The following is a 25,760-nucleotide window of genomic DNA, read 5'->3' as shown; positions in this document are numbered from 1 at the left end:
AGACAATAACAATGACAAACAACAAAAGTAAACAACAGATCATAACTGAAGAGTCACTAAAAGTTATACAAGACACTGAAAGAGAGTAATTATCAGAAACACTGAGGGATTCTCGCCATAGGGGAGCTGCAATACAAAACCCCCAAGGGCTCTTCTACATGAGTTACCTCACTCAGGCAGCTCTACAGGAATCAAGGTAACCTCCACATCTAACTAGAAATAGCAGCCAAATTTCCTTTAATAACATACTATCTTCATAAATCAAATAACACATTGTTTCAGTAATTTAGACCATAATATGCAAAAAGAGAGGATGGTCACGGGTTTGATCCTAACAGACCTGGGGATAAACAATAGGAGCATGTCTTTTCTTTCTACAATCCATATAAGCATTACATATGTGTCAGACCACACACTTAATGGGGAGGATGGATGTAAAAGGGTCCTAGATAATGACTGGTATTTATTTTATTGACCCTAGAATGAGGAAAAGTAAAGTCAGCATTTGAGGGGTGAGGATTTAATTAGGTTCTCTACCAATTCTGCTATTTACTGCATGTATAATAATAAATTCTAACATAAACACAAGGTCAGAGTCTGAGGGAAAACAGTAATCAACTACATTGATTTCAAAGTATTTGGCTGGTACTTAATTTATCGACAATGGATGTATGAAAGGACAAGAAAACACCTCAAAGAGATCTGAACTCAGAAGTCAGCTATATCAATTCCAATATTTGGTTCTTTAGTTTCAACCCCAGAAGGATGAAAAGTAAAGTTGACTTCAGCAGAATTTGAAGGCAAGAGCTGGATTGAATATTGCACAACATTTTGTCTGATTATTTAACAGTTTTGTTTTAATATTTTGCATAGACACAAGCTCAGAAGTAGGTGGAAGAAGTGTAATTGATTTAAACCAATCTCAGTATTTGAATGATATTTTATTCTGTCAATTCTCAGATAAAAGACAAGTTTGGAACCAGGAACATAAAAAAGATGTAACCGAATATTAGTATTGCACTACCAATTCTATAGTCTGCCACTGAACAGTGTTTGGTGTACTTACCTTGCGAAATACAAATGATGTCAACAACCCTCTAATTCTCATTGCCAAAAGCATGGATATGAAGAATGAAGTGTTGTTGAAAAGTGATTGTAAAATTTCCAGAGAGAATAAAATCACTGACAATACATAGCCTTTCCATTCTGGTTCTTGACTACTTGAATATACAATTAGTTTACTGCAAACATCAAAGTAAAAAACGAAAATTATAGGTCAGCAAAACATTACATGGCAAATTAACATACATACTGGTATATAAAATGACTTGGCTTAGAAGATGTGTTAGTATTTACCAAAATAGGGATTAGCTTAACATGAGCCATCACCCATGCTAACAACTTACTGAATATCATAAAGTTTATGACTCACACATTATACCCAAGTTTGAAGACTGCTTATTTTTGAAGGGGATGGTGATAGAAATTTGTCAATTAAAAGGTCATCTTGTATACTAGCATATGCAGTATTATATAATATTTTGAAGTTATTTTTAGAAAACAAAAAATGAAATTTTGGATTCAACTCTCTTATAAGTAAAGTTTATTTGAGAATCATGAAGTCACAATCTGTCATCCCAATAATACTGTTGTTAAGTTCCAAGTTGTTTAATTTGTCCACAGATTGGAATGAATCATTTTGATCATGAAGAAGAAGAGGAGAAATTCTAATATTACAGGCAGGACCTTTGTCAGATTTCTCTATTCACTAGGACTCTACTACATTAGACTTCTCCTTTTATTCCCCATGGAGAAATAGCTCTTTGGTTAAAGCAGATCATCATTACTTTCCTCGGGTTCCATTGTTTAGTTTTGGTGTTTATGGAGATGTACTTGCATAGCAAGTGTTTTGATCTGAGGTCATGTGTTGAAGCTAAAGTGATTGCAGCATGGAAGACATAAGTTAGCCGTCCAGAAACACACAGGGACCATTGACTTCACTTGAACATTTATTTGTATTATGATGTCAAAATTTTCATCACTCAAAAACTGTGATCTGTTCATTGACATAAAATTGTGCTGCATCCAATTTTAGGGTTGTTTTCTGGTTATCGTTCAAAACCTGCCTGAATTGTTTGGGCAGTACCACACCCCACCATTTCAGTAAAAGCTTATTTCCAACATTAGAAATAAGTCTAAACAACTTTTGATGTCTTGAGTAACTTAATAGAATTTTCCTTTTTTTGCAAGCTAAGGACGAAATGATGGAATCTGTAATCTTAGAATTGTTGATAGGGCTTAGCCCCTGGTCAGCACTACTCAAATAGACCTATGATTAAAAGCATTCTAGCCATGACCATCCAACCTTATTTTCTGAAGGTGTACTCAAGACTATATTAGCCAATGTGATTGTTTTTATAAAGATGATAAGGTGTGATTTGAGGGGAATTTGGCTGCTATTTCTAGCAGGCAAAGAGACACTGTAGCAGTACCTTTATTGGCTCATAATCTTAGAATCTAAAACCAGTGCATACTCTCACATGAAGGAGGTTCAGTTGAGATACTTAGAAGTCAAGCAATTTGATCCTCAGCAATGAAGAAGTTTTGATCTCATCCTCCAACTCTCCAACCCTACTCTACTTCTTTAAGCTAACAAGGGGGCCTGTATGCAATCACTCAATTTGCTAGAAATATCAACCAAATCTCCATCAAACTGCATCTTAATGTCTTTAGGAAATGAAAAAATTAATCAAACAATGTGTTTGAAAAAAATGTGTGGCTATTTGTCTCTGAAGTGAATTTGTTTAAAATTCTGTTCTATCACCATTGACAATAATAGAAGGGGCTTGAGGCAGTTGTTCAACTTAACTATATTCTCCTTGCTTGTACAAATGAAATAGGTAGAATAGTCTTTAAAAAAAATATTTAGATGCCTTTCCTGTCTATAACCTAATCAACCAACTATTTACCTTGATGCACTTTTTACATGTAATCCATTCATCCAACTCTGAAGTAAAGAATGGTTCCTGGTTTTTTTTTTTTTGGGGGGGGGGGGGGGGGGTTGAGCCTGGAATGAGCAGAATTATGCATCTGGTTTTTTGTTTGATGAATGAAGTAAGATTTTGAATTTATTACTACGTATCAGTAGAAAGTAACTCAAGGTCTTAATCTCACAGCCTTTATTATGTCTCATAAAAGCATCAACAATAACACAAAAAGAAATTTAAAGAAGATAAAAAGTGCAAGTGAATGAAAGAATACAAACTCAAGTACGACAGGTCCAGCAAAGAGTAGAACATCAGAAACTATTTTCAGTAGCCATGCACAGCCCAGTTCACTTAAGTAGACTTTCAGGAGAACTTTCCTCAGTGATACAGGCTGCTTGCTGACAACTTTGTAATCTGTTGCTTCTTCAGACACTGTGACTTCAAGGCTCTGTCTGGATATAAAGAAACATAATAAGTAGTCATCAATATTATAGATGCCAAGTCATGTATCCCTTTGTTTATGGGTTCCGCTTTTTCTCTCTCTCTCAGTCACATTTTAGAAATGTGGATAGAGAAAGCAGTGACTGTGTTGAGAGAGGTGGAGGACAACGTATTACAAAAAGAAGTAGGTTACATAGATAACAGATAGGTGAAAAATCAAGAAATGGATGGATGAATGGATGGATGGATGGATGGATGGATGGATTGATAGATAGATAGAGAGAGAGAGAGAGAGAGAGAGAGAGAGAGAGAGAGAGAGAGAGAGAAAGAGAGAGAGAGAGAGATTTGTGTATAATATTGAAGTTTGCATGGGGAAAAGATATAGGCAAACAACCAGATGAAAGCATATTTGGACTGAACAGAAAAAAGAAAGGGGACTAAATATTTTTAGATAGAGAAAAACAGAAGAAATAATGAGGTAAGTCAATGAGACAAGTGAAAGCTGTGAGAGGGTAAGAGTAAGGAAGAGACAACTTTTCATATATGCAACATAATATGCAGGTTTAAAGTTAGTTTTCAATTTTATTTTAACTTTTTAAGTATCTGTTATAGTCAAATCTTGACACATCTATTCTAATATAACTCTGTATCATACAACATTCAGTAACAATTAAGGCAAGTTTAGTTTTTCTCTAGTTTCAAACTTCCCCATTAGTTTCACCACTGAAACATCACGATGATTAAGGCTGACATCAAAAGATTTTCGTTGGGAAGATCTTAGAGATAATATCATTGCCAGTGTCCACTTGCATCTGCAATTCAACATTATTTAACTTAATGGAGGTTGATGATTTAACATCAGTGTTGCAAATGTTGAAGACATTGATTCATAATCACTATTTGCATCAGGGTCAACTCCATGCACTTTCTCAAATGTCATTCTTGAAGACCAGACAGACAGAAAATAGTTCTTCTTTTTTACAGATACTGCTTGTCTTCCCAAAAGCAGAACATTATGGGTAGAACCAGAAAACTTGCATATGACTTTTTATGATGATGCTTGTCTACATAGAATACTGATAATTCTTTTTGTATAATATTATCATCAAAAGAAACCAAAGCAAAATCATTAATTATTTTAAACTGCTCAATGTGGTTTCAATGTTTCTTGAAATTGCATGTGCCCTGAAAATTTAGTGATGTGCTCTGGAATATTAGAACACACTTATGAACTATCAAAATTTGCTAGTTGATAAATTAATTGCATTTAAATACAACTGTTTATAGAAGATTGTCTTTCTGTCTCCAACTTACCAATTCACAAAACGCACGTCTTCTTGCAATCTTTCATTACATCAATGTATTTATTCTAATGCTATTTACTTCAGAGCCAGAAAGCATACCTTTTTGACAATAACCAGCTTTTTTGGGGTTACCCTGAGGACAATAATGTCCTCAGGTATGCCCACAAAGTTCATGTTCTCCAATACTTTAAGGTACACTATCACAGAAATTTATAATATTTACAATGTCTCAGAGATGAAAAAAATCAGTTGATTCTTTACTAGAAATCAACCAAGTCTTTGAGCTTTTTCGTCCTAGCACTGGCTGAAAGGCATTTTAATCAGGCTACAGTCAAATTGAAATAAGACAGTATTAACTCCCTAAGTCCTGAAAGTGGCATCATGGTTATATCATTAATAAGAAGAAATTATTGTTGCTAATTAGATTCTTCTTCATCATCATTGTTTAATATATGTTTTCCATGCTGAGATGGGTTGGATAGTTTGACAGGAGCTGTCCAGATTTCAATTGTCTGTTGGAGCATGGTTTCTACGGTTGGATGCCCTACCTAATGCCAACCGCTTTACAGAGTATGCTGGGTGATGAACACAGGAATGTACGCAAATCTATTAATGTAGACCAACATGAAAGGGTTTATTGAAATGAAGCAGTAGTTACATAGGGTCGCTTACCTTTACTAGTGCTAATCATCTGAATCACCAAATAAAGCTGTAGTTACATGCAAAACATGCAAAACATAAAGAAAGGTTCTCTTCAGCACAGAAAGGAAAACCATGTTAAATAGCCTTCATCACATGACCAATGGGTGGAGTCACATGATAACGTCATGTAAAACATATGCAACAATACAATAATAAAACAAGGATACTACATAATAATCTTGTTGTTGTTCACAAAATGCATGAGATTTAAATTAAATAAAAGAACAGCAACAATAATCTAAAGAAATAAATGATATAGAACATTACTGATGGCATTTGGCTTTTTCTTGATTCCAGGCAGTGAAAAACTTGTTTGAGATTACTTTGATATTGTCACGTGGATTAAGCTGGTAAAGATCAGCTTCAGTCAAAGTATTTTTGAAAGCTTTGGTAATGAGACTGGAATGAAAAAAAGTAGAGAGAGTGAGAGAGAGAGGGAGAGAGAGAGAGAGACAGACAGACAGATTTTAAAGAATGTCTGAGTTCACCTAGTTGATAAGGTGTGTTATTTTAATATAAGTCTGTATAGTTGATAGAATTAGTTTCTGAATATCTGATACTTAAATATATGGGATGCCATTTAGGTAACTGTTCTCATGAATGACTTTTGCCAATTCAATTAAGGCAAACTCATGGCCCTTCACTTCAATGTATCTGGGTATATTATACACTAACCCTCAATATCTTAATGTTCATATTATCTCAAACACAGGCCTTAATGAATGATTGACCTTTTCTTAGAAACTACAGAAATATTTTTACTAATGATTCAATAATGCCCTCTTTATCTGGGTTACACTGTCCCATTCTAGTAAAATGAATTTATTTTATGTCCATTTTTTTTCCATACTGGCATGGTAAATGAATAAATATTATTGAGCCATTGCTTTATAGCCAAATGCTCTTCCTGTTACTAACTCTTACCTGTTTTTCAAGTATGAGATGTTTTTTATTCTACTTTGATAGCACAAAGTTAGAAGACTATGTTGTTGACAGGGAATGTCAGCAAACATCGTTTGTAGCTCAGTGCTTCATGCAAAGTACAGAATGTAAACTCATATTTAGACTCACACACATGTACATGCATGCAGGCACATGCACGCATGTATGTACACACACATACATACACATAAAGAAAAACATGTTAAAAAGGTGTGAAAACACCCAGTTCATTCAGTGTCGCCATCTCTTGGGAATCTCAGACATTGATGTTTCAAGTTTTTGACTCTTGTCAATGAGATGTACCTAAGAGAGACAACTCTAGGTACATCTCATTGACAAGAGCATTTTGACAATGAAGGATTGGGTAACATTTAGGAAGTGGCTATCTCTGTCTCATTTTGCAGTGCTTTTCAGACAACGATTACAGTGTGCCTTTTCCATGAGGAACTTGGCTGAAGCTCCTCTCTACCATACTGCTTGACTGCAACACACCTCTATTCAAGCATCTCAACAATCTCACCAAATGTGGTCATGAAAAGAATACTGGTTTTACATCAATTTTAGAAAGTATTCTTTGGACTTACGGAGTGATCCAATGAATTGTGAACTTGGATGGGAAAGATGCTTCCAGCTCTGGATTTGGTTTCTGTAAATATAGACATCATCATCAAACATCCATTTTCCATGCTGGAATGAGCTAGATGGTTTGATTGGGTATACAGTTAATAAATTTTTCACACATTTTCTCGATGCCAAACAAAATATTCACAGACACACATATGCACGCACACACAAATACTTTCACTGTTCAGTCACTAGGCTGTGGTCATGCAACAGCACTGGCGTCAAAGGGTCTATTTTATTGATGACTATTTTTTGATTAGCTAAGTTATACTTTTACATAAAGAGATGCAATTTGGCACACAGCTAAATAAAAGAGGTACTTCAAGCAGAAGGAGTATTAGACAATTATGTTGTAGAGATACAAAAGGGCCAGATGATCTTGACTAAAATACCTTTGCTCATTGGTCTATTCAATCAGAGTTGGCTTAGGATTAAGCATCAACAATACAAGTACACATATATCAGGTGGGTTTTCACAGCTTCCATCTACTAAATATACTCATATGGCATTGGTCAACCCAAGGCTATAGTAAAAAGCAATTGCCCAACAACAGCTGCAAGTGAAACAGCAATATACATCTTATTCTTGAGAGCAAGTAAAGCTGAAAAAATTGTTTTTATAATTTTGTTGATGTTTAGCCCTCAAGATAACCCTAGTTGAGCAAACTTATGATCAAAGCATATCAACCATGACAAGCTCATATATTTTGTGTCTCTAGGACTATATTGTCAAATGTGTACTTTTTTAAAATTTGTGCGTGTGTTTATGTAAGTCTATGTGTGTGCATGTGTGTATGTAAACACACACACACAAATTTAAACTTATGTTCTGGGTTTTATTCCAAGGAGGCTGTGGTTGAAGCCAATGGTGATTTTATTGAATAAATTTACTCTAGTATTTCTAGATATTTTTATGTAATTTTAGTAAATATATCTGTTAAGGTGTAGTATAAATTAATTAACATTTCTTAGTTCAGTATGGTATTCACATTATCACCCACTTTACTTTAAGAATAAACATCATAAAAAAAAATATAAAAATATAAAATATGACATAAACTAACCCTTTGTAATGCTTTCTTGTCATATTTGTGTGGCACTTCAGCAAAGCAATGGAACACAATCTCCAATACTATGAATGTATAGCGTGCAAGGAATACGTTGAAGTGTAGAATATCAGTTTCATATTGCTGTAACATGAGACAGAGAGAAAGGTCATATTTAGGTTACCTGTGTGTCAGTGTTTTAGTGGGTGTATACATAAATATCATGCTCACACATATCTGTGTGTGTCAGTGTGCGTATTTTTGTGGAGGCATATATAATATATATATATGTGTAGAATTTGTTTTGGGGTTTGAAAATGCACCTGAATCTGAAATATGTGTAGTTGTGAAATAGATTTATTCACATACCAAACTAGTTTTCATAATTTTTTGTTTACCAGTGGTAGGAAGGGCATCCAGCTGTAGAAACTCTGCCAAATCAGATTGGAGCCTGGTGTAGCCATCTGGTTTCACCAGTCCTCAGTCAAATCGTCCAACCCATGCTAGCATGGAAAGCGGACGTTAAACGACGATGATGATGATATAAAGGTGTGGGGAGGTAAAAATTGGACAAACATGTTTAAACCATCAAATGTTCAAATGTCCACAGAAATTTCAATGAGTTTCACAAGCATAGATAATAATATCAATGTAAATGTTCGGTGAAGATCATAACAAATGTACATTATTGAAAGTTCAGTCATATTGAGTGTTTCAAATAAGTAGAGAAGAGAAAGAAAAGAAGAAGAGGTGCATTGGGAAGTATTCCTAAAGATCTGAACAGATGGATAGCGGAAACGAACATAAAATCCAGTTTAGTATAGCTCCAGAAAATAGTGTTGTCAGGGACAGCTAAGATACTTAGGAGGGTTCTTGGCATCTAAAGTTACTTGTTGTAGCCCAATTTTAGGATTTTTTCTTTTCCAACAGCTTAATCTGTTGTTTGTATATGAAAAGAATAATAATAATAAATATATAAAGGACAAAGTTTCTAGAATTAGATCTCTTGGCTTGAAAAAGTCTTATAGTATAGTAAATTATATTATGAACTGAGGTAGTGTATGTGTATATGAAAGTGAGGGAGAGGGAGAGAGAGTAAGGAAGGGAGATAGATAGGGAGACAAAGATAAGGAGGGAGTGAGGAACAGAGTCAAATAGGGGACTATCAATGGGTATAAGTAAGTAAGAAGGGATTGAAACTCATAAAATGGTAAACGCCAGTCTTTACTGCTAGGTGAGACACAATCAGTTTCTTGGAACATATATGCTCATGAAAGCGTTTTGAAAACTTTGTGTAGGTCTCTGAGCAGGTACCATCAAGCTTTTGGCTCAGTTTTCTCCATTATGGTCAATGTAACAAACATACGCTATGCACATTACTTCCAAGCACTGCTGTAAACAGCGGAAGTGAGCTAGACTGTTAAAACTTAGTGCACATGCTTTAATTTTCTTACTAACAACTCATTTGATCCTCATGGATCAGACAAGTTGTGATATGCCCTATGACAAACCTGTCCAAGTCATAAAAGCATGGAAGAAGTGGTTATTGACAGGAAGATGATGGTGTTGGTGTGGTGGAGGTGATAACAATAATGATGCTTGTGTTGGTGGTAATAATGATGATGATAATGGTAATGATTATGGTAGTGATGCTGATCTTGATGCCAGTGTTAGAATGATGACAAAAATGATTTGTGATGAGATGATGATGATGACATCGAGAATGATGATGATGATTAAGATAGTGATGTTGCTGATAATGATGGTGATGATGATGATGATGATAAGTTTTTTACTAAACAATAGCTTTATTTGTAATAAAATAAGTCTGTAGTAACCCTGCCCTTCCCTCCTTTTTCAGTACATGTGTGGGTGAGACTGTTCCAGTTGTACTTTACCTTCATTATGACTTTGTTGTAACACAGAACAGTGCCAGTCAACAATGACAGCAGCCAGTATATGAAGAGAACTCCTGATGCCACAACACCCATCCAGCGTTCAACTTGCATCAGGACCATTGCACATAACTGTAAATAGTAAAGGTTTAATTGTTGATATGAGTGAGTGAGAGAGAGAGAGAGAAAGAGGGGAGAAGAGACAAGATAGAGATGGTGATAAAGGAGAATATGGAGAGAGAGAGAGAGAGAGAGAGAGAAGGCAAGTAACAGCAAGGAAGCATGAGAAAGAGAAAGTGTGGAAGGATGAGAGAGAGAGAAAGAAGATACTGAGATATAGAGAGGACAAAGAGAATGAATATAAGACAAGAAGCTAATAACTAATTCAGCTTTTGTTTTAAATACTTCAGACTTTCATTTTCAAGATGTGGTGGAAGGAGACGAAAATGATTGTTTAATCTCAAATCAGCCTTGTTTGACCTGTGATCAAAGGTGTCGCAGCTGTGACTGTCCTATGTTTTTGTGTATTGGGGACTTCTTACTCTAGTGCCCTCATCTATATTTACGATGGTAATGTTGTAATTTCAAGAAGATTGAGCTGCTGCTTCTAACAGGTCAAATGACTGCATAGAAACCCTCTTGCTAGCTTGAGAGGTAGCAGCCTTTTTATTAACTTCAGTCAGGTAATTTATGACCTGAGAGGAAATGATTAAAAATGCAGATAATGACCTCATTAAAACCCAGCTCTATACAATGTGTTTGTAAGTATATGAGTGTGTGTGTGTGTGTGTGTGTGTGTGTGTGTGTGTGTGTGTGTGTGTGTGTGTGTGTGTGTGTGTGTGTGTGTGTGTAAGTGTAATAACCATTGGGTTATAAAAACATTACAGAAAAATATTCATCCTCACAAGCTTAGTGTATCTAGGGTGAGCTACCTGGGGTAATCTACAGTTCACCAAACAATATTTATGGTAAGTTTTGAATTCTGTGCCAATTATACAAACAAAGCTCCTATATCTTTCTGCCTGGTAATATTGATAAGTTCACTTTGCACACCATTTGATTAGCACAGAGTGAACTGATCCGAGACATTGATAGTTGTGTATCATGGTGATGGACACCAGTAAAAGGATAACAAAATTACACTTTTCTGGTACTGAAAAGAGACCATCTTAATGTGTGTTCAGCTTTTACACTCTCCCACAACACTCACGCGCATACATGCATGCATGCGCGTGTGTGTGTGTGTGTGTGTTTTTATAGATAAATGTTCAGCAGCACTGGCCCATGGGAACAATTCCCAAAAGTGAAACACATGAAAAGCAAGTCAAAAACATATATTACCGATTGCCATTTGGAAAATGTTGCATTTCTGTCTTTAATATATATATATATATATATATGTGTGTGTGTGTAGAGAGAGAGAGAGAGAGAGAGATACATACATATACATACACAGACAGACAGACAGACAGACAAACAAAGACATATCAATGGATTTTGATCAGCATTTCTCATCATAATTTTTCAGTTGCTTGATCAACTGAATTACCAGGCTCATTGGATTAGCATGCAAGTGGCTGAATAATCCACAAACACGTGTACCCTTCACCTAGTTCTCAGGCAGATTCAGACATCTACGACAAGGTTAGACCTTTAAATTACAGGGGTTACATGCATAATTTATCTGATGAATTTCTACACTATTTCTGTCTACTCACTTTCACTTACAAGACCTAGTTCAGCTAAAATTAAAGATGCATGCCTGCTCAAGATGTCATACAGTGTGATTGAACCCTTAACCTATGACTACTTAGCCATTCAACCAAATATACATATATACAGATTCGGCTATACATGTACGCACGTGCACACACACACACACAAAATACATTAGATAATCATGCATTTTGTTATTTCAAACTTTGATCCTCACTTTGGAATAAACATTTATTTAATTGATATACAGATTGCAATCTACTGATGTATGGCAATAGTAGAAAAAGCAAATTTTGTATGAGTTTAAAGTGTAACACATTGCAGAGGAAACTACTCATAATATTAACCACGTATCCAGTGAGGAGACCATCAATAAATGTACAGCTCAACACTGGCTTCAAAAATTTCATAGCAGGGGCATGAGTCTTGAAGAAAGTCACAGATGACTTTCTGTAATTGACAGCAACCAACTGAACTGAAATCATGCAAGAATAAGTTGAGAAGTTGCAGAAGAACAAAATGTTAACCCTTCAACATTTGTTCAACATTTGCACCATATTGGAAAGTTTTAAACACTCAGTCTATAAATAACCACACATGCTGAACAAGAAAAAAAAATTGCTATTACAAAGTCCAGTCCTTATGAATTTCGGTTAATTTTGAAAATAATCATTTGGAACAATTTCGTAAAATAACTTTCTTTTTGTTGCCACATAATGAAATTTTATTTAAAAACATGGAGTGTGATATAACTTAAATAAAAATATTTTAAAACATTAAATTTTGTATGGTGGTGTAGTATCAAAAGAATTAAACATTTTGTTGCTGTTACTGTAAGGAAACAACTGAGAAACACCTTTGAATACTTACATAAGCTATAATCTGGGATATACCTGCAATATAGTCCACTGCTGTAACATGTGTATTTTCATAGTAGATGTTCACTATTAAATCACAAAGGACAAAAACAGCCAGGAGGAAGCTTAAAAGCTGTAAAATAAAAGTATAAAGATACAAAAATTTGTTGACATATTGAAAAAGATATCCAAACATGGGTATGTTTTAACAGTTGGAAATCAAACCTAGGTCACAGACTAGGTTTATCAGGAGCTTAACACCAATCTGTTGTCTTTAATGCAACCTTCCAACACAAGCTAAATGCTAAATACAAAGGACCATATGATATCAATGTTTCATTTAAAGACAATACATATCTGCTACTTCAGCATCTCAAAGTTTATGGACAATGAATCAATTAAACCCTTCAAAATCACTACAAATGTAGTGATTCATTGATAACATCTCCTGGTGATCTCTTATACATAACAAACATTTATAACAGAAAAAAATGTATCCCAAAGATTTCCTTTTTAGAGATAGAAAATACTTTTAGCTTTGAGTAACTGATGCACTACAATAGTCAAGTGAGGCCCACAATAGAATACCGCTCCCAAATCCGGTATGGTGCTAAGGCTACACAAAAAAAACATAACAGACTGCATCCAAAGGAAAGCCATCTAGATGATTGACAAGGACTCATTCACAAACATCATTAGCTCACAGGCATGTCTTTTAGTACTCTACTACTTGCATAACAATAGTCTCTGTTGCTCAGAGTTAGCTGGTTGCATACTACCCTGTCCATATTTCTTCCCCTTTCATCACCTATTCTATATTACTCTTCTCAGGCTCTGCACTGGCCACTTTTCCTCAAAATATCACCTGGAAAATAATCAAAATACAATAACACCTATCAGCTGCATATCCCCCAACAACAACAACAACAACAATCACCACTTTTCAACCAACAACCAAAACAACCAACTCCAACGTTTCCAACTATAACAGCTATTTTGCACTCAGCCACTTTCAGCTCCACAATCCATCACCACCTACAACTTCCTCCTTATCAGAATAGCTATCTTCAATCTTGCTCTCAACCACAACAACTTCTTTCACACTCCTCAACATGTCACCTCTGCCCTCAATTACACTATCATAACAGTCTTCAACCCCACCCTCAACAATACTCAGGCTGAACTCCACCTTTCTCTCAGCTATTAGTACTACCATAACATTCAGTACTGTCACTACTACCAAAATCACCAAAACTACTTCACCACCACTGCCACCACTGTCACCACCACCACCAACAACAAAGAAGAGGAGGAAAGAGAGGCTTTTTACTTACAGTTTTTAAAATGCTGAAAAATGTGATATGCCTAGATTTTCCACGAGTTGTGATGAGGTAATATGAGTAGTAAGGCAGTGTGAGAAACAACCAACCACAAGGTATCCATACAAGAACTGTTTTTTGAAAGCAGTCGGTAAACTGGGGCCAAGAACCATTGTTTGAACTCCATGTCAATGAGGAATTCTGAAAAACAAAAATTAAAATAATAAACAGGATGCCCCTGGGAGCTCCTCTATGCTGATGACCTTGCACTAATTGCTGAATCACTATCAGAACTAGATATTTTTGAAAAGCTGAATGAAAAATTTTGGGTGGAGGGTCACAAAGCTTTTCAAAAATATTAATGATGCCATAGCTGTATAAGCTATATTTGCTAGAAGGCAATGGTTAAACGCTGTTACATTGGGAACCTTCTGCTACAATTATTAAGGAATAATTTGGTCAATGATTTCTAAAGGGAGCTATGACTTTAGGATTGGAAACCACAGTATTTAATTTAATCCTCTGTTAGTCTTGATTGAGCTGTCATATAGAAACAAAGGCATTCCAGTTGTCTATCCTTTCTTTTCATATATCTAGAACATCGCACTCTAATGTGTCCTTTGTTTTTTTTTAAATGATTGGACATTTAGCTAGTTTAAGATTTAGCTAATTCTAATAGAAGAAGTGACCACACAGAAGTATCCACATTGGTTCTAGAGAACAAATTCTTGCTCATACAGCTTTGTAATCAAGATATTTTGTGTCTAATCTTCTCTCTCTCTCCAGAACTTAAATAATTTTTTCTTGTTAAAAATGCAACGTTATATAACTATTCTCACCCTGAGACTTGAAAGCAGTTGGCACTGATATACAACAAGGTTTACACACACACACACACAAACACATGTACAAATCAAAATAGACAACCCTGTTAATTAAATGACTCATTATCAAATTGACCTAATTAGTTTTAATGTACATTCAACTCCAAGATAAGTTTGTAGAAATAGAAAGTCCAAGAAGAAAGAGATAATGATGATGATGATGATAAAAGAAGTTTTACAGGTACAGCTGTTTAGTTAAGAAACTTGCTTCCTAACTGTGTGATTGCAGGTTCAGTCCCACTGTGCAGTACTTTGAGCAAATGTCTTCTACTGTAGTCTTGAGTTGACCAAAGACTTGTGAATGGATTTGGTAAACAGAAATGGAAAGATGACTGTTGTATGTGTATATCATCATTATTATCATCATCATTTAACGTCTGCTTTCAATGCTAGCATGGGTTGGACGATTTGACTGAGGACCGGTGAACTGGATGGCTGCACCAGGCTCCAATCTGATCTGGTAGAGTTTCTACAGCTGGATGCCCTTCCTAACGCCAACCACTCCGAGAGTGTAGTGGGTGCTTTTACGTGCCACCGGCATGAGGGCCAGTCACGCGGTACTGGCAACAGCCACGCTCAAAATGGTGTTTTTTACATGCCACCTGCACAAGAGCCAGTCCAGCGGCACTGGCAACGACCTTGCTCGAATGATTTTCTAACGTTCCACTGGCACAAGTGCCAGTAAGGCGACGCTAGTAACAATCATGCTCAAATGGTGCTATTTATGTGCCACTAGCACGGAAGCCAGACAACTGCTCTGGCAATGATCACACTTGGACGGTGCTGTTAGTGCTCCAATGGCGCAGGTGCCGGTCTTCAAATATGGTTCAATTATGATTTCGATTTCACTTGCCCCAACAGGTCTTCGCAAGCAGAGTTTAGTGTCCAATGAAGGAGAGGTTGGCACAGTTGCCAGTTGTCGGATTTGGTTCGATTCCGATTTCAGATTTCAAATTCGTTTGCCTCAACAGGTCTTCGCAAGCAGAGTTTAGTGTCCAATGAAGTAAAGATACGAATAAGTGAGCTGGCTACACTTCTGGCAGAGGCCACAGAATTATGCTCTCACTTGGCTTGCCAGGTCTCCTCACGTACTCCATATTTCCAAAGGTCCCGGTCACTAGTCATTGCCTCAGTGAGGCCTAATGTTCGAGGGTTGTGCTTCACCACTTCATCCCATGTCCTCTTGGGTCTACCTCTTCCACAGGTTCCCTCAGCTGCTAGGATGTGGCACTTTTTCACACAGCTATCCTCATCCATTCTTGCCACATGTCCATACAAGCACAATCATCTCTCTTGCAGACCACAATTGATGCTTCTTAGGTCTCACTTTTCCCTCAAGGTACTTACACTCTGTCGAGTATGCACACTGACATTACATATCCATCATAACATACTAGCTTCGTTTCTTGCGAGCTTACGCATGTCCTCAGCAGTCACGGCCCATGTTTTACTACCATGTATATATATATGGAGCCGAACAGATTGATTCAAATTTGTTGGTACTCTTGAGTCTCAAGCATGCTGTGCCAGTCGTTAGCCATATATATATATATATATATATATGCATACAACAAGCTTCTTTCAGGAGCATGTATGTTGAGTCATCAGTATTGTCAAATGCAGCAGTACAAGGGTCACCTGGAAAGTTCATAGGCTGATCAAGTTACTCTCATGGAATGTAACCAAATGTGGTTTATTTTTCAACATAGTCCCTCTTGTGGTCCACTCACTTCTTGTATCGGTGTTGCAGTACTTGAATCACATTGGTGAAGAAGCTTTCATCCTGTTGGTCAAAAAAAGTCATCAACAGCAGATGCAACATCATCATCACCACTGCTACACTGGTTCCCAACCAAGTGTTTTTTCATGTTGGGGAACAGATGATAGTCAGATGGGACCAAATCAGAAGAATAGGGGAGATGATCAGCCAGGTCTTTGTGAAGCTGGCAAGAGTAATCTTGAAGTGGCGAAAGTGTGTACTACTAAGGAGCTACTCCTGTGGGGATATGGTGTGTGGTATGTGTAGTGGTGTCATATGTATGATTTTTTTCCGGGGGGGGGGGGAGATGTAGGTGTATATAGCTATGTTCGTTGGTCTGTTTTCTTTCTGTAAAGGATAAAGTCGTGGGGGAGGGAGTTATGTTAGCATGTGGTGTGTGATGTGTGTTGTGGGTGGGGTCTGTGTATATGGGGGAGTACAATATGTGTGAAGGGGTATGTATTGTGGGGGGAGACAGTTTATTTTAAAAAATTTTATCCAATCAAAACAAGATTTGAAAGCACGTGTTGTCTTGTCAAGTGCAAACATTCCTGTCGAAGGGGAAGAGGCAGGCGGGCGTGTACGTGTACGTGCAATGTAAATAACAAAAACAATGTCGCATTTTAAAGAAAAGCCTTGCATATTTGTTCCTTTTCTCCATGCATGTTGCAATATTTTGGCTCTTCGGTGGTTAAAAAAAAACACATGGACTATTATAATTAATACCACTTTTTCGATGTTGATCTCGTTTTTTTTTTTTGGAAATTCACGGATTATACATACACAAATGAAGCAGGTATGAACAAATATGCAAGGCTTTTCTCAAGGTGAAAATGCGACACTGTTTTTATCTACATTCCACACGCATACATACAGAAAAGAAGTATGTATATGTATGTATGTGCGTCGAAAAACCGAATTAGTGATAATATTTCATGTGTTTACAGTTGACAACACGTGCTGTCATGCACACGGAAACTAAAGAACGAATCTTGACAAGTCTGAGACTCAAAACGATTGAATGCCGGATATTTCGGATAATATACCCACTCTACTGACATATATAAGAGTACATCTTTTTCCTTATGGTCTCTTAAACGACTCGCGCGTGTATATATATATGTATATATGGAAAGACCCCCCCCCCCCATTTTCTCGCAAACTATTGTTTTTATATATATAAAAGTAATTTTATTAGAGCGTGCTTCTTTTTCGGATATACGATAGGCTGGCGACACGCACACACATTATATATTTGTGTATAAATATATTTTTTACTCTTGTCTGGGAGGGAAAGTCAACATTTATGTCGATTTTTAGGCTTCCCTATTCTGAGGCGTGTGCATGCATGTGTGTACGTGAGTGCGTGCGCACATACAGTCGGACAACTCTGATCAAGCAGATTCTACGATCCAAACCATTTCAATCGAGATCATTTTGTTATTTCTTCTGCAAACTGCGATTTGAGTGTTATTTCTAATTATTCGAACGACCACATTGTGACTCCCTCGTTTACTCGATGATAATTAGTCGAACAATTAGATATAAACGCAAATACACGCACACAATAAAATGTGATAGATACAAAATAACCTAACAAGATATTCAGAGAAACGAACTCACAGAAATGTATACAAATACAACAATTAAAACATTTAGTCAGATCTAAATAACTAAGTGGCGGGATAGAAAAATATGCATGCCGAGAGCTAAACAATCTAGCTACCGAGATTGATAGACAGACAGACAGATAGATAGATAGATACGAAAAAGCTACTCGGAGTTTCGTTAAAATCAATGAAGAAAATAAACAAAAAATGATAATAATGATAATAATTATATAACATTTACCCAAAGTGGCGATTGGCAGAATACTTGAAAGTTGTCTCTCGCCATAAGCATGAAGTGCATGAGTGAATGAGAGATAGAAAGAGAACAGGACAGATAAGAGGAAAAAAAGAGAGAGGAGAGAGTGAAAGAAATGAAGTACAATGAATAAAAATGGGAGGGTGTGGATAAGGTTTAAAATAATTAGGTGGCAGAGGAGTAGAGTGCAATATAAAAAGAGGAGGAGGAGGAGGAGTGAAGTAAATATATTTGGTTAAAAAAGAATGAAAAGATAGGGAAAAGAATTGGAAATTGAAAAGCAGATGAGACAGAGAGAGAGAGAGAAGGCGGACTGGAAAGAAAGAGTAGATCAGTTAGAAGGAAAGACAAAGAAAGTGAAAAGAAAGATAATAAAGAGAAAGAGAAAAGAAGTAGAAAAAAGAGATGGATCAGAATAAGAGTAAAGAAAGAGAGAAAGGAAAAAGATAGAAGCAAAGCAGGAAAAAGAAAACGGAAAAGAGATAGAAAGATCAAAATCAAAAGATTGAGTGGTAAGCGAGAGAATGCGAGAAAAAGAGTGGAAGAGGGAGATAGAAAAAGATAAAGACTGGAAAAGGTTTCGCTAATGAGTTCATAATAATACTGAAACAGTCACGAATGTCTCTTGTACTTGCTGAAATAATGATGAATTAGACTGATGTTGGCCAGAGGCTAATATCGTTGTTTTCTTCTGCATATTTATTTTTAGTGAGATTTTAAACCTCCCTTAATTAAATATGTTAGCAAATACTCAACATGGTAAAGACTGTATCCCTAAGATTAGCTTTCCTCTTTGGGACCAGAAAATACTCCACCCATTCAAATACCATAACATAAAAAACTACTAATCTTCTACAAAGTTCAAGCGAGACTCACAGTGAAGTACTGCTCTCACATCTGGGACAGTGCTGCTGCTAAACATACAAACACCCTAGACTGCACTCCGCCTCCACCAAGGAGGGTAATCCAACAGATTGGCTTAAAGTCGCTAGCCAGCATATTCCAGCACTACTTTCACACCCTGTCTTCTCTCTCTATTGCAGCTATGGTGGCTTCTGATCCTTAGAGCAAGCTTGTCTCGTGCCGTGTCCACTAAGGCACTCCGAATTCATTCGTTTCTGGTCCACTCATCGTTAAAACTGTGTCCTGCCCACCACACCCTACTCTTACCACTTCACCAATTTCTTCCTTCTGTCCAACCCATGCTAGCATGGAAAGCAGACGTTAAACGATGATGATGATGATGATGATTAGAACATCGACCCTCTGGAATTTCCTTCTTGCCCATGTTTTCCATGCAGCCATCAACTTACATCTATTCTAGAGAAACATTAACTGAATTGGTCTCACGTTCTGAGGGGAGCTGGCTTACGATGGTCACAACCTCCCCCCCACCACCACCACCATAAGACTTTAACTCCTCCCACAAAAAGAAAAAAAATACTTGATGTTTGCACTAAGTGTAAGATATATAAGTATACAAAGTAAAAATCTAAAAAAATTAGCTAAACAGAAGTGGGCAGCAACTTGTGCAAACTAACATTCTTGTAATATTCTAAGTCGTCCAGCCAGAGTAGATCTTAAGTGAAAACCGGAAGCAGACGTGTAGCAGATAAATTTACTTACTTTATTTAAACAACATATTTGCAGTAAAGCAATAGGAGTGTCTCGGCGACTTCAGCCTGCCAAGTCAATATGAAACCATAGACTAATCAGTCTAGTTGTCAACACACTGATCCGCATCCCTTTTCATTGGAAAAAATATGCAAAATTTAATAAGTGGTACACTTACCCCTTCATCAATCTGTAGTTTCACTATCACCATCTGGTATTTGAGTGGTGCAAGCATTTGTGTTAAGTCTCCAGTCTGCAGAAAACTTCCTCTAACTCAGTGGTTCCCAACCGGTGCGGCGGAAGAGGATAGCGGGTGAGGCGGGATGATTGAAAGACAACAAAAGATTTAGAAACAGTTTTAAAAATTCACAAGTCAAAAATATTATCATGGATTACTTGTAATTGCATGCATGATTCCCAATATAAATAGTTCTAAATAATCATTGACCGATTTTATCATTGGGATATTTTTGCATTATATAAAGTATTAAGAATATAGTAACTAAGGTCCGCAAATTGGAGGAGAGAATTATCAATGATGGACTTCGAATCCGCAGTTATCTCCCTTCAACCCTCTCCCTGGCACATTGGTGAAGCGCTAGCAAATTTTCATTCCGAAAATGTGGCCCAGAGAAAAGTAGTTTGGGAACCACTGCTCTAACTAGTCACGAAGGCTTTGACCCTTCATCCGTTGACTAAGCCACTAAGAGAAGATAAACAAAGCAGAAAAGGAGTCAATTGAGGTGGTCATGTGAGACGAGGAGGAACATGTGAGCAAACGGAGGCATGTCTACATCTCCTAAGAATGAACTGCGGCTCCTTGTGGAATCGCTGTACATTCTTGTAAACAGGGAAACTATTGTGTATTACAGCGATTCACGACATTGATCATCGGCTCACAGCCCCTTTGCTTTTACGCCTCATCCCATGGCCTCTTCTTTCCGTATGCATTGTATAGAATTACTCAAAAAAGTGTGTCACACATCACTATAGATGATTATAACTCAGGTGATTAGAAAAAGTGTAACAATAGACTTGATAACTTTCCGAGAATAATTTTACTCGCAGTACCTGTGGCAGGAGTATTTAAACTTTTGCGGCTGTCAACGCTTTCTCTCTATAGATACAGACAGACGTACAGAGAGAGAGATGGTGGAAGAAAGAGTGAGAGAGAGGGCGAAGATGGAGAGGGAAAGAGAGAGGAAGCTGTGGAGGGAAGGGAGGAAAGCGGGAGATCGAGGAAGACAGGGTGATATCCGAAAGAGAGAAACGACAAACACTTGTCAAAGTTTGGGTTTTGTTGCCCTAGTAACCACAGCTTTTGAGATGGAGATTTCTAACCTAGTCCAGTCACTTCCTCGCCTCTGTCCTTGTAAATTTTCACCACAATCTGAGCACGCCTACTGCCATTGAACCTTGCATAACCACTAAATGAGACATGCAAACATACATTTGGCCATTTTACTTTTATATATAGAGATAACATACAAAGAAAATCAATAAATAAATAAACTTTTAGCAGAACCAGTCCAAAATTTCTAACCAAAAAAAAAAAATCATTTTATTTTATTTTATGGCTAACCAGATAGGTGGCTGCTATTCATAGGAAATTTTCTATCCGGTTTCGAAACCTACTAAGCTAACTGACTATTATCTATCACATCTAGTCTTACTTCTATATATACTTTCAGAAATGTAGAAGAAAACTTATGGTTGCAGAAAGGGATCAGCTCTGTAAATTTATGTAATGTTTTAGGCCCAAAGGACCTAAAGATGGCAAGAGATTCCCTTATACACAATGTACACTTGTTAATATTAACGCTAAAACAAGGGGCTGTTGAAATTATAGACCGTTCAAGAAAGTAACTTTAAGGGAGACCCTCATTTCCTTCAACGAGCGTAATTGATGGAGGGCTGATTCCAGCAGTTCCTTTGATATTACTATGGGGTCGTCGGATTCAACATAAGTGCCTGATTTAGTGAACATTTGTTTTGAAAAGACCCACTCCTATTTGCATCATCTTTACCTTCGGACAATTTCCATTGACTTACTCCACTAGTTATTATTCTTAATTTCTTTAATTTTAAAAGCCCACCGAGGAAGATTTTGCTTGCTAATGACAATGATAATCTCAGTTCATAGAAGTTTTTAACTCATTATGTGAATCTTGTGAGAGCCTACAGTATAAGCATGTTCTGGTTTTATGTGTGTGTGTGTGTGCATATGTGTATATGTTATGTTTGTGTGTGTATGTGTGTGTCTGTCTATATTTGTATGAATGTATTCTGGTAGGTGTTTATTCACGTAAATGTGTGTACATATACACACAGAGAAAAAGACGCTTTATATAAAATGAGTGGGAAAAATCATGAAAATAAGAGGGATGAGAGAATAGATTGATTACACTAATACATTTGCACGTAGGCACATAAGGGAAGCTTGCAATCATAACCCTTCCTTAGTTTTAAGTTTAGTTCATTCTTAACATTCTCAAGATGCCTAATTGTGGTTTAGATTTAGCCTGATTAAGAGTAAATTTAATGTAATAATTATCTTAAAGAAACAGTTGACCTGAACAAATCTTAATGGGACAGTAATTGTTTAAATGTTCTCTTTCAATGTTTAGTGTTTTATATTTTTTTACTGCGTCAGCGAGCAAATATAAACACATTTGAACGAACAAACAGCATGGTGTCAATCAATTTACTGATTAAAATCAAGATAAAAATAAACGAATAAATTGACTATTAAATGAGATTAGATAATACAAAGTTTCATATGGGGTTTGTAAGGGTAAGTTCGTTGCTGTAAATTTGATTGTCTAACGTCTTGGACAAAGGTCTTTTGCCAAAATGTGAGATACTGAATAATTCAACAATAGCATAAGTTAATTGATAATTTAATTTAATAATAAAGATATGCTGACTGCACATTTAGTATTGCAATTCTTTAATTTGGCCCTCGTGCCGGTGGCATGTAGAAGCACCCACTGCACTCTAGAAGTGGTTGGCGATAGGAAGGGCATCCAGCTGTAGAAACTTTGCCAGATCAGATTGGAGCCTGATGCAGCCTTCTGGCTTGCCAGTCCTCACTCAAAAGTCCAACCCATGCCATCATGGAAAGCAGACGTTAAACAACCATGATTATGATGATAGTTGGAATTTACAAAAAAACAACAGAAAACACGGAGATGAGTGTGTAAACAACAAACTGATATATTAGTTTAATGCTCAGAAAGTGAGAAACTCTTTAACATTTCGAAAGGAACACAGAAATAGCAGAGAGAGAAAATAAAATAAATAAATATAGACATACCTATATGTATGTATACATGTATATATATATATATATATATATATATATATATATATATATACGTATATATATATATATATGTGTGTGTGTGTGTGTGTGGGTGACTGTGTGTGTGTGTGCTTATGTGTATGCATGTATGCATATATATGTTTTATGTATATATATATACATATATATATACACACACATCATCATCATCATCATCGTTTAACGTCCGCCTTCCATGCTAACATGGGTTGGACAATTTGATGGAGGACTGGCGAACCAGAAGGCTGCACCAGGCTCCAATCTGATCTGGCAGAGTTTCTACAGCTGGATGACCTTCCTAACGCCAACCACTTCAAGAGTGTAGTGGATGCTTTTACTTGCCACCAGCACGAGGGCCAGTCAGGCGATATTGGCAACGGCCACACTCAAATTAGTGTTTTTTACATGCCACCTGCACAGGAGCTAGTCCAGCAGCACTGGCAACGACCTCGCTTGAATGATTTTTCACATGCCAGTAAGGTGACGCTGGTAATGATCACGCTCAGATGGTACTAATTACGTGTCGCTGGCACGGAAGCCAGACAGTTGCTATATACATACATATATATATATATATATATATATACACACACACACATATATATATATATATATATATATATATATAAAGGGCATCTCACTCAGAGTAAAAGGCAGACTGTATGACAGCACTGTCCGAGTGTCTTCATTGCCAGAGCAGCTGCCTGGCTTCCGTTCTAGTGGCCCGTAAATAGCACCATTTAAGTTTGATCGTTACCAGCGTCACCTTCTAGCACTTTTGCTGGTGACTCATTAGAAAATCATTCGAGTGAGGCCGTTGCCAGTGCCGCTGGACTGGCTACCATGCAGGTGGCACATAAAAAACGATTTTGAGAGTGGCTGTTGCCAGTACCATGTGACTGGCCCTCGTGCTGGTAGGTCATAGAAGCACCCACTGTACTCTCAGAGTGGTTGGCGTTAGGAAGGGCATCCAGCTGTAGAAACTTTGCCAGATCAGATTGGAGTCTGATGCAGCCTTCTGGCTTGCCAGTCCTCACTCAAAAGTCCAACCCATGCCAGCATGGAAGGCAGATGTTAAACAACCATGATTATGATGACGATAGTTGGAATTTACAAAAAAACAACAGAAAACAAGGAGATGAGTGTGTAAACAACAAACTGATATATTAGTTTAATGCTCAGAAAGTGAGAAACTCTTTAACATTTCGAAAGGAACACAGAAAAAAGCAGAGAGAGAAAATAAAATAAATAAATATAGAAACACATATATATATGTATACATGTATATATATATATATATATATATATATATATATATGTGTGTGTGTGTGTGTGTGTGTGTGTGTGTGTGTGTGTGTGTGAGTGTGTGTGTGTGTGTGCTTATGTGTATGCATGTATGCATATATATGTTTGTGTATATATATATACATATATATATATACACACACATCATCATCATCATCATCATCGTTTAACGTCCGCCTTCTATGCTAGCATGGGTTGGACAATTTGATGGTGGACTGGCGAACCAGAAGGCTGCACCAGGCTCCAATCTAATCTGGCAGAGTTTCTACAGCTGGATGACCTTCCTAACGCCAACCACTCCAAGAGTGTAGTGGATGCTTTTACTTGCCACCAGCACGAGGGCCAGTCAGGCGATATTGGCAACGGCCACACTCAAATTAGTGTTTTTTACATGCCACCTGCACAGGAGCTAGTCCAGCAGCACTGGCAACGACCTCGCTTGAATGATTTTTCACATGCCAGTAAGGTGACGCTGGTAATGATCACGCTCAGATGGTACTATTTACGTGTCGCTGGCACGGAAGCCAGACAGTTGCTATATACATACATATATATATATATATATATACACACACACACATATATATATATATATATATATATATAAAGGGCATCTCACTCAGAGTAAAAGGCAGACTGTATGACAGCACTGTCCGAGTGTCTTCATTGCCAGAGCAGCTGCCTGGCTTCCGTTCTAGTGGCCCGTAAATAGCACCATTCAAGTTTGATCTTTACCAGCGTCACCTTCTAGTACTTTTGCTGGTGACACATTAGAAAATCATTCGAGTGAGGCTGTTGCCAGTGCCACTGGACTGGCTACCATGCAGGTGGCATGTAAAAAACAATTTTGAGAGTGGCTGTTGCCAGTACCATGTGACTGGCCCTCGTGCTGGTAGGTCATAGAAGTACCCACTGTACTCTCAGAGTGGTTGGCGTTAGGAAGGGCATCCAACTGTAGAAACTTTGCCAGATCAGATTGGAGTCTGATGCAGCCTTCTGGCTTGCCAGTCCTCACTCAAAAGTCCAACCCATGCCAGCATGGAAGGCAGATGTTAAACAACCATGATTATGATGACGATAGTTGGAATTTACAAAAAAACAACAGAAAACAAGGAGATGAGTGTGTAAACAACAAACTGATATATTAGTTTAATGC

At 37.1% G+C, this 25,760-nt stretch overlaps 1 protein-coding gene across 4 annotated transcripts in view; it reads right to left on the bottom strand.

Moving 5' to 3' along the window:
- Window positions 1-20,249, bottom strand: part of LOC128250368 (multidrug resistance-associated protein 1-like) — a 44,277-nt gene extending 24,028 nt beyond the window's left edge. For 2 of the 4 annotated variants that reach the window (XM_089338685.1, XM_089338687.1), the window contains exons 1-9: window positions 18,328-18,395; window positions 13,849-14,034; window positions 12,528-12,647; window positions 9,945-10,073; window positions 8,065-8,190; window positions 6,961-7,022; window positions 5,702-5,833; window positions 3,266-3,439; window positions 1,067-1,241 (exon numbers count right to left, since the gene is read on the bottom strand). In XM_089338685.1, the coding sequence (XP_089194811.1) occupies window positions 1,067-1,241; window positions 3,266-3,439; window positions 5,702-5,833; window positions 6,961-7,022; window positions 8,065-8,190; window positions 9,945-10,073; window positions 12,528-12,647; window positions 13,849-14,034; window positions 18,328-18,387 (1,164 nt within the window). In that variant the 5' untranslated portion in view covers window positions 18,388-18,395. Of the gene's footprint in view, window positions 1-1,066; window positions 1,242-3,265; window positions 3,440-5,701; window positions 5,834-6,960; window positions 7,023-8,064; window positions 8,191-9,944; window positions 10,074-12,527; window positions 12,648-13,848; window positions 14,035-18,327; window positions 18,396-20,134 lie in introns of those variants that run through there. The other 2 variants (XM_089338688.1, XM_089338686.1) reach the window with 2 other exon arrangements.
- Between the last annotated feature and the right edge of the window lie 5,511 nt (window positions 20,250-25,760).

The sequence above is a fragment of the Octopus bimaculoides genome, chromosome 20 (assembly GCF_046866305.1).
Source record: "Octopus bimaculoides isolate indiv1 chromosome 20, ASM4686630v1, whole genome shotgun sequence".
Taxonomy (NCBI): Eukaryota; Metazoa; Mollusca; class Cephalopoda; order Octopoda; family Octopodidae; genus Octopus; species Octopus bimaculoides.
Note: the sequence above shows the minus strand (reverse complement) of the source record. Positions and strands in the feature narration are given on the sequence as shown.